Source organism: Garra rufa, chromosome 24, assembly GCF_049309525.1.
Source record: "Garra rufa chromosome 24, GarRuf1.0, whole genome shotgun sequence".
Classification (NCBI taxonomy): Eukaryota; Metazoa; Chordata; class Actinopteri; order Cypriniformes; family Cyprinidae; genus Garra; species Garra rufa.
The window spans coordinates 21,462,322-21,473,128 of NC_133384.1; the positions used below are offsets into that span (position 1 = coordinate 21,462,322).

The 10,807-nt window shown below is 35.1% G+C and overlaps 1 protein-coding gene across 1 annotated transcript in view; it reads right to left on the minus strand.

The window, feature by feature from the left end:
* Nucleotides 1-10,807, minus strand: part of LOC141300243 (phospholipid-transporting ATPase IB-like) — a 41,494-nt gene that overhangs the window by 15,342 nt on the left and 15,345 nt on the right. Inside the window, exons 2-5 of the mRNA XM_073830568.1 lie at nt 7,474-7,651; nt 2,196-2,295; nt 464-562; nt 269-314 (exon numbers count right to left, since the gene is read on the minus strand). Of these exons, the coding sequence (XP_073686669.1) occupies nt 269-314; nt 464-562; nt 2,196-2,295; nt 7,474-7,651 (423 nt within the window). The remainder of the gene's footprint in view (nt 1-268; nt 315-463; nt 563-2,195; nt 2,296-7,473; nt 7,652-10,807) is intronic.

Genomic DNA, 10,807 nt, shown 5'->3' on the forward strand with positions numbered 1-10,807 from the left:
GAGCTTTAATCAAAAACCATATTCGCTACATATTTAACACCACTCCTCTCCAAGAGAGAGAATGCAGATATTTGACAGATATAGGTCACTACCATGACTGCAAAAGCACTAAACCCATAACTTGACAGGCCTAATAGAGTATTTTGAAATATATCAAATCTTAGATAACAGATAAAAGCACATCTAGCCCTCAAATTATTTAGGTCATCTCTGGTTTGTCCTAGTTCATTTCTGACCGTGTTACGCATATATGATAATAATACTCAACCTGTTGTCTTTTTCTTGTTCACCGTATTGTCAGCTTTATGTCTTTTCTGCAAAAACACAACACGTGACATCATATCAGCATTATTCATCTGAAATATCAACTACGTTTCAAAGACAATGCACTTAGCCAGTGTTGTCAAAACATAGTCTGGACAGTTTAACGGTAATGCGTTGTTCCATTCAGCGGAATACTCACATAATCCTCAATGATCTCCTTGATCCCAGCCACTGTCAGAATAAAGATAAGGGGCACCAGTGTTGTGTAGCGACCCGTCGGTGACACATCAGGGATTTGCTGCATTCGAAAATACACACAGATAAACATAATATGAGGCACTTTACTTTAGTGGTAAAACAACACGCTTTGGAAAAGTCCTATGTCAACTTAAAAACAAGTTTAGGTAGGGAAAAATAGAATCTTAAAGGGATAGTTCACCCAAAAATGAAAATTCTGTCATTATTAATTACACACCCTTGTGTCGTTACAAACCTGCATGACCTTCGTTCATCTTCGGAACACAAATTAAGATATTTTTGATGAAATACGAGAGCTTTCTGACCCTGCATAGACAGCAAGGTGTTTCAACCATAATTTTATGAAGCTACATGAATACTTTTTGTGTGCAGAATTGTAATTTTTAGGTGAAATATCCTTGTAAACATCATAAAAAAAGAATGTAGTGATATAAATGTACAATACAGTTGAGGTCAAGAATCTTAATTATTAATTAATTATTTTACCAAAATAAAAGGGATCATACAAAATGCATGTTATTTTTTTATTTAGTACTGACATAAATAAGATATTTCACATAAAAGACGTTTATAGTCCACAAGAGAAAATGTAGCTGAATTTATAAAAACGACCCTGTTCAAAAGTTTACATACACTTGATTCTTAATAATGTGTCGTAACCTGAATGATACACAGCTGATTTTTTATTTTGTTTAGTAATAGTTGTTCATGAGTCTATTGTTTGTCCTGAATAGTTAAACTGCCCGCAGTTCTTTAGAAAAAAATCCTTAAGGTCCCACAAATTCTTTGGTTTTTCAGCATTTTTGTTTATTTGAACCCCATGCAATGACTGGACGATTGTGAGATCCATCTTTTCACACTAAGGATAACTGAGGGACTCAATGCAACTATTACAGAGTTCAAACACTCACCGATGCTCCAGATGGAAACACAATGCATTAAGAGTCAGGGGGTGAGAACTTTTGACCAGAATGAAGATGTGTACATCATTTTTACTTCGCCTTAATATCTTTTTTTTTTCATTTAGTACTGCCCTTCAGAAGCTGTAGAAGATACTTACATGTTTCCCAAAAGACAAAATAAGTTCAATTTACCCCGATCTTAAAATTCTAAAAGTTTTCACCCCTGGCCTTAATGCATTGTGTTTTCTTCTGAAGCATTAGTGAGCGTTTGAACTTTCTGTAATAGTTGCATATGTGTGAAAAAATGGATCTCAAAATCATTCAGTCTTGCTGAAAAGGGTTCAAAGAAAGACTTCAAAACTTCTTATTGTAGAAGTTTACCACTTCAGAACAAACTGCTTAGCCAGAATCTTTTGAGGAATATCTATCAATTCAGTGCTGCCTTGCAAAGCACCGTAATGAGTAAATAACATGACACAGTGAAGAAACCTTTTAGCTATTTAGGTTTTTTGCTCACTCGTTTTCATGCAATACTGGTTTAACAAGTTGGATCACGTGGCGGCCGTTATCGAGAATGACTCATTGTGGATGAGAGTGAAATAGTGGACCACTTCCAAATAAACAAATGGATATGTTGGCAAATGACTGAAAAGTCACATGGTCAGCATAAGCAGTATAGCTCCTTGGAGACCCCCATTTGAAAGAAATCACCACAAGCATACATTTTGTACTTTGAGGCACTCAATACAAAGCAGATGCCAAGTGTCATACCTGCATGAGAGCAATGAAGAGAAAGAACGCATTAGCCGCCCGCCTGATCTGTTCGTACAGGAACCGCGGCAGGAAGGTAAGGATCCCGTATTTTGCCGTGCTAGAGAGGAAAAAGGAAAAATCGACAGTGTTTAAATCACCTTCAAACTATTTTTAAACATCTATATATACAGCCAGAGCCATAACAGCACTAATTTAGAATTAGCTCCACTCAGGCTTCTGGGAAGGGAAAAAAAAGCATTAGCAAGTGTTTTGATACAAGCCAACATCTACCTGCTTTCAGGAATGCCTGACACTTCACTGCCCACCGCATTAAATTTAGATAAACAGTCCCGAAATAAGTGTCTGGGCGGTCAGGATGGATGCTTCTCGCCGTATCTGTCAATTATCGGTATTGATTCAACTCCTAAGTAGCTCTTGAATAGCTGATTGCGGCAGTAAATGTTTTACAGTCATTAAAATAGCTGTTAAGAATGCCTAAAAAAACCTCTAGGACTACAAATTTGCATCAGTCCCAAGGTTGTCCATTTTTAATCGAAACATGAGTCAGTATCTGTTTGTGTGGGTGGGTGTTTATATCTGCATCTGGAGGCACATTTGGTATAGTGTAAATCCAATCGTACACTGTTTAAAATAAAGACGGTTTTTGAAGAACTTAATAAAGAAGCATTTTGTATTCCACAAAGAACATTTCAGTAAACAATTGTCGCATTTTAAACATTTAAACAACGTTTCCCACTTTAAAAGAACCGTTATACGTTCTATTGATGTCATAGGTTCTTAATGGAACTATATACACTAAGTCAAAAGTTTTTGAATGTTTTAAAGTCTTCTCTGCTCACCAAGCCTGCATTTATTTGATCCAAAGTACAGCAAAAACAGTTAAATAACTTTAAATAATTTAAAATAACCGTTTTCAATTTGAATATATTTTAAATTGTAATTTATTCCTGTGATCTGAAAGCTGAACTTTTTGCATCATTACTCCAGTCACATGATCCTTCAGAAATCATTCTAATATTCTGATTAGCTGCTCAAAAAATAAAAACATTTATTATTATTACTACGTTGAAAACAGTAGATTTTTTTCAGTTTTTTTTTTTTTTTGATGAATAAAGAAGTTCAGAAGAACAGCATTTATCTGAAATAGAAATAGTTTTTAACATAAATGTCTTTATCATCACTTGTGATCAATTTAAGGCATCCTTGCTAAATAAAACTATATGCCCTACGAGTCAAAAGTTTTTGAACGGTAAGATTTTGAATGTTTTTAAAGTCTTTTCTGCTCACCAAGCCTGTATTTATTTGATCCAAAGTACAGCAAAAACAGTACAATTTTGAAATGCTGTTACTATTTAAAATAACCAATTTCTATTTGAATATATTTTAAAATGTAATTTATTCCTGTGATTTGAAAGCTGAATTTTTAGCATCATTGCTCCAGTCACATGATCCTTCAGAAATCATTCTAATATTCTGATTGGCGGTTTAAAAAAAACATTTATTATTATTACTATGTTGAAAACAGCTGAGTAGATGTTTTCAGTTTTTTTATGAATAAATTTGTTCTGAAGAACAGCATTTATCTGAAACAGAAATAGTTTTTAACATTATAAATGTCTTTATCATCACTTCTGATCAATTTAAAGCATCCTTGCTAAAAAGTAGTATTCATTTCTATAATTTTTTCCCAAAAAATAAATAAACAAACATTATACTGACTCCAAGCTTTTGAATGGTATAGTATATGATGTCATTCATCAAAGAATCCTGAAAAAATTTACTCAACTGTTTTAAATATTGATTATAATAATAATAAAAAATGTTTCTTGAGAATCAAATCAGCATTTTTGAATGATTTCTGAAGGATCATGTGACAATGAAGACTAGAATTATGATGCTAAAAAAACAGCTTTAAAATCACAGGAATAAATTATATTTTTAAAATATACTAAAATAGAAAAGTTATTTTAAATAGTACAAATATTTCAAAATGTTACTGTTTTTGCTGTACTTTGGATTCAATAAATGCAGGCTTGGTGAGCAGAAGAGACTTCTTTAAAAAAACATAAAAAAATCTTACTGTGCAAAAACTTTTGACTGGCTTTATTTTTAAGAGTGTAAGCATGTTTCTATACTACAGCATGTGTGCTTATGTGAGCGCAGTCTTCTTTGTAAACACGACACCCTTCTTGGGCTCATCGACGATGAGTTCACAGCCTAACACACCCTGTGTAACCCACACTGTGGCCTCAAACAGCAGCTCGGTAGCTGACCTGGAAGTACGACAGGCTATCGTTGACATCAAAGAGTGGCCGAGATCATTCATACGATCCCCTTCATTAACATTCAGCGGTCCAATCACACACACAGTAACCCACACTGCCGTCCCCATGATGTGTAGTACCTGGGGTTACCCTAAAAGACTGATATGGATGATTGCACTGCTGGATTTGTTGGTCTGGTTACTTTGTGACTGACAGCTGACCAATGGATGCCAATGCAATGGGAAGCAGAAACCGGTTGGTAAATAAAACATGAAGATCAAGGAATAAGAGAGTGATCTGAATGATTCTTATGAAAATTTCCATTGCTCCAGCCACGCAGGCTTTATATGCTGAGAAGCTGATGAGATGGAAAGGTCAGAGACAAAACCGCCAATGACAAAACTGCTACGGATTTTTAGACCCGCCTTAATGTTGTTACGGGAACCAAAATAGAGCTTTTAGAGCAGAATCGAATCTTTAGAATATACTGGTGGATCGATGAAGTGTGTGTGGGTGAGTGTTTCTTTACTAAGATGCTTATTTTGTATAAGCTTCCATATTAGTGATCTGGGATTCAAATCTATCAAGCTTTTGTTACATCTATTGATCATAATTATAACATAATCATATTCATAAATGTTTCGAAGAATCTCACTGCATACAAAACGAATCAAACTGATATAATAGCTACTCAAAAGATAAAAAAAAAAAAAAAAAAAAAAACACTCAAAGGCTTTGGAGGGCTTGGGCACTTTGGAGACCAAAAGACGTTTTGTTCTGGAGCTGCAGATGAACTCTAGCCAAGCACGGCCCGGAACATGACCTTGGTGTACTCACAGGAAATCTCTGATGGAGTACTTCAGTTAATGGACGCTATTCGGATGTCGCGTTCAATGTGTACTTGCATATATTTAGTATGTAAACTCCCTGAGGGAAAACCTTAACTTGATTAAAGCATATTTACATTTAATCTCATAGGATTAGGAGTTATGCTGGATTTTTATGTTGGATCATGCAATGTTGGAACAGCTGTGTTGCTGGTGAGGCATCAAATACAATGTGTTTAAGTTAATAATTCATTCAAGAATAATAGGAGAAAACAAAAAATTGAGAGTGACTGTAAAACATTGTAAAAACGGGAGGAGACAAAGCCTCCACATCTCTGTGACTGGCTGATCACACTGTTGATGGGATATCAGCTCTCTTTGAAGTGTGCAAAAGTAATATAATAAATAAATAAATAATAGAAAATGTATTCAGACACCAGATATAATTTTTGATATTTTTTTATTAGTGAGTGCAGGACACTATGGTTAATATATGTAAGTAAGGATAGCAAAATATTGTGACCCAAAATTTCTTCATACAGTGGACTACCGGTGAAACGAATAAAAATTTGTGACCAAAAATTATTTAGACACTTTGACTTGACTATGTTTTGTTACATACCTTTCTATCAAAGTTATTATCAAGACGAATCTGTTGTGACTCAGTTTAACTCTTGAGTCTTTGTCCTATTTTATTCCCATTTTCTAAACTATAGCGAATAAACTGTGATCATGTAAGAAATTGTGAAGGTGTCTGAATAAATTTAAGTTTGACTGTAATTCACTTGTGATTATCAAGATTTTTCTAAAACAGTTCAACTCTGAGTTATTATATTTCATATTTTAGTGAATAAACTGATAATGTGAAAAAAGGTGTCTGAATACATTTGGGTTTGAATGTACTTGCACTGTTTACTGATAATCTGATTTAGTATTTTTTTATTGTAAAGATTTAACTGTTAATAAATAAAGATTGACAAAATATTCTCGTGCAATATTTTAGTTGTTATTTTTTGAAGCAATACAAAAAGTGCATAAAGACAATTTTGATGAGACTTTTAAGAAACTACTGTTCACAAATTTGGGATTACTAACTTTTTTCAAATAAATATATTCAGCAAGGATGCATTAAACTGCCTTTTTAAACTTTTTTTTTTTTAAATCAAAGAATACTGAGAAAAAAAGCATATCAAGGTTTCCACAAATATATTAAGCAAAATAATTTCAATGTTGGTAATTAAATATAATGAAATTCATAATAAGACATTTTTCATGAGAAATCAGCATATTATATTACAATGATTTCTAAATGGTTGTGTGAAAGACTTACATTACCATCACAGAAAAAAAAACTATATTTTAAAATATATTAAAATAGATAAGGAGGTTTTAAAAAATATATTATTTTGCAATCTTTCTGTGACCCTGGACCACAAAACCATCGTAAGTAGCACAGGCATATTTGTAGGTCAAAATGATCGATTTTTCTTTTATGCCAAATATCATTAGGATATTAAGTAAAGATCATGTTGCATGAAGATATTTTGTGAATTTTCTACTGTAAATATATTAAAACTTAATTTTTGATTAGTAATATGCATTGCTAAGAACTGCATTTGGACAACTTTAAAGGCGATTTTCTCATTTTTTAGATGTTTTTGCACCCTCAGCTTTCAGATTTTCACATTTCTCAACCAAATATTGTTCTATCCTAACAAACCACACATCAATGGAAAGTTTATTTATTCAGCTTTAGATCATGTGTAAATCTCAATTTCAGGAATTCACATATTTGCCGCCTTGGTAAACATTTAGGCTTTTTTTCCAAAACATCTTACTGACCCCAAACTTTTGAGCGATTGTGTAAGTAAATAAAAAAAACTGAACAAAATATTGCAGTTACTTTAGACTAAAACACAACGAATATGGTGTTCATACGCATTATTAGAAGACCACCATAGACTTCCAGAACAAAGATACAATTGTTTGCAGCATTTTTAACATGCTTTTAAAAGCTTGCAACATTAAACCCTCAGAGAGGCCACAATCACATTACTAAATGAGACTTGAAAAACAAAGAATTATTTAATTCAAACAAAGAATATAATAAAACAAGCTTGGATACAATCAGACTGCACTGTAGCATTTTCCTGCACCCTACGATAAAGACTTAGCTGAACTCACCTGACATGGTTGTCACAAAATTTGGTGGTCTGGCCTCGGTTGAGCAGCACGATCCGCGCTGTGGCATCTATCGGGTCCGCCTGTGATGTGGTTCCGGACATCTCATCCTCTGCCTTGCGGTAGCCGGCGGCCGAGCACGCGGGTCCTGCACCGTTCGAGTGATGGGAAAGAGGCGAGGCTAGCGTGAGTGTGCGTGGAAGAAGACAGGAGGAAGAAGAGACATAGAAATGTGGTTTACAGTTCAGTGCGCTGGCCACTAACACTACTACTGTGTGCTGATGCAAGCCGCCCCTGATGCCAATGACGTTTCCCTTTGTGCACCGCCCTCCCCGTCAGCATCCCATCCCCATCCTCCTCCTCATCATCATCATCATCCTCCACATCATCATCCGCGAGCTAAAGCTCCGTCACCAATACAGCATTCGCGCGACGCCCACGGGACCCCCTGTATAGAATGTGCTGATGGGAGCACAATGGCGCAGCAAACACCTTTGTATGAAACCTTGTGCATTTGTTTATCTTTATAAAAGCTGCTTTATTCTGTGGAAACACCTGTGCAGTCACGATGAGCTCAAACGAAAAGTGAGACCATGGATGTGTCTCAAAACATAGCGAGCTTCCTACCTGGACAGCATTTTAGCCATCAGCCGCGCCTGCTTTCAACATATCTTAGTCACGACGCGTCAAAAATACATCTCTACCGTTATAATCAATACACCGAAAGCGTCAGGTGCGTCGCGTCGAGGACGCTGCAGAGCTACTCAGTTTCGCCGTATGAATCAAATAAAACGCTTTTACAAATGTAAATACAATTCCTTTAAACTTAGTTACGTTACATCACTTTTATGTTACACTAACTAAATTTTATAATAAGTATAATTGATATAAAATATTAATTTATTTCTTATCGTATATGCAGTTTAGAATACAGATAAGTATTAAAGTATATAATATTAAAATCATTTAAATAAATCAATATAAATAACGTTATTTATTCAGGATAGGCTCAAGCTTGCAGCTGATTGGTCCGTGAGGTGAACGCTCTGCGATGACGTATGGCTTCTATGCGTCCACTATAGCGGTTGCGTCGCGTCGCGTCGCGTGTTTTGAGACACAGCCGCTTACTACGATTCCCTCTCAAATGCTGCCGCATCGCAGACGGCCGCCAAACGATTATTTTCCGCACGTAATAAATAATGTACGCTCGGTAAATAACAGCTCTGTCTGTATGTGACAGGAGAGTTTACCCAGCTGCTGCATGATCGAAAGCGGGCGTGGAGAGATGGACTGTACGCGGCAGTTCTCCCATTCCAGTCAGCCTCTCTGAACAGACAAGCCCCAAACCCTCTCCCACCGTGTCATTTGGGCCGCCTCGGGCAGTCTGTGGACGTTTTAATAAGACTCCACTCCGCTGTGTCTTTTCTGCAACGGAAGATGGTTTCCCTGCAGACAACGCGCGTTCACTGTCCGCGTCTAACTACAGCGTTCCCCGCAGTCAGTCAAACTCAAAAGCTTACATTTAAAGGTGCAGGCACTGCTCGAGGGCCACAGATGTCCGTCTCCACAATTACAGATCGAAACGAACTAAACGTGCTCACTGACCGGCGAGGAGTCGCTTCCTGTTCATTTGCTCCTCCTTGTTTCTACGATGGAAATTCTACCTGAGGTCACATGAATGTTTCTTAGAGTTGGTGTTTGCAAGGTCAGATGGTCAATTTGATGTCAATAGGTAGGAAGATTTAAATAGTGGATGGGGAAACAAATAATGGTCAAAGAATATGCAGTTGAAAATGATTGCATTATAAAGGGTTTGCATTTACGTCACAATTAGGTCAGTTACCCAGATGTGCGGCTATATTGCCAATAGTCCGAGGTAAACAACAGCATGGATATTAATGTACTACTGAATATGTTGTTCTGCTAATTTATGCTGTCTAAACCACTGACAAAATGTGTGGAAGCTGTTAAATCATATAGAGAAGGACTTAGTAAGCAGGAAGGGGTTAAATATTTTGACAAACTAAAATTAATAGGTGGTAAAGATATGTACATGCAGTATTAATTAAGATATTAGCCTAATATTTCACCTACCTGACTGGAAATGACAAGAACAAACATGAATGTTGTCAAGATTCTTGTCCTGGAAATCCTGATTCAGTTTATCCAACCACAAACATCTTTTGTTCCTCAGACAGTTTTTTACACTCTCATCCTTGATTAGTTAAAACTTTTGGCAGTCTATAATACTTCAAATGTTCCTGGTCTGACCAATTAGTACAGGCCAAAACATGACAATAACTCAGCATTTTCAGCGGTGATAATCAGCAAAATATGCGAGTTTCGTTCATTTCAGTGGCACTGTTTACGTTCAGTGCCCGCTAAAATGGCCGATTAATGACCCCTCATAAAACACACTATTATTAGCCAGATTTTGCATTAAAATAATAAACCTTGTAATGTTGTGATCTTTACTATGCATAATTACATAGTTATCGTATTGTTTGCATAAACAGTTAGCATATATGTAAGCAATTGTGGATGGGGGAATAAATGTAAAAATGAAAGAATATGCTAGTGAAAAACACATTATTGACCATGATCTGAATATTGTGGCGTTTATGGATGGAAAAACCATCATGCAAACCATCAGCTTATTATGATATTAAACCATATCACAGATCTATTATTGAAAGCTTTGTTCAAACAAAGTTAAAAAAGGTCATATTTCCTTGTAAAACAAAAACTATGTAAAAACTGTTTAACTCACAGTAAAGGTTAAAAGGAAGAACTATACAATGTATGGCTTGTATTTCTATAAAGTACTTCCTCCTTCTTTTACTGTAGGCTAAAAACATATTTTACATTTTTAAGTCAAAAGTTTTTGTAATGTTTTTTTTTTAAAGAAGTCTCTTCTGCTCACCAAACCTGCATTTATTTGATCCAAAGTATCCAGCAAAAAATGTTACTATTTAAAATCTCTTTATCATCTTTTTATCAATTTAAAGCATCCTTGCTAAATAAAGGTATACATTTATATAATTCCTACCCCAAAAAAGAAAAAAAAAATGACACTGAAGAAAATTAAGCTTTAATTACAGGAATAAATTACATTTTAAAATATATAAATATGGAAATCAGTTATTTTAAATAGTAAAAATATTTCAGAATATAATTGATTTTGCTGTATTTGAATCAAATAAATGCAGATTTGGTGAGCAGAAGAAAAATAAAAAAAAAACATTAAAATCTTACTGTTCAAAAACTTTTGACTGGTAGCATATACATACCATACTGGGTCATAGATAATAAACTTTCTTCCCACAAACTACAAATG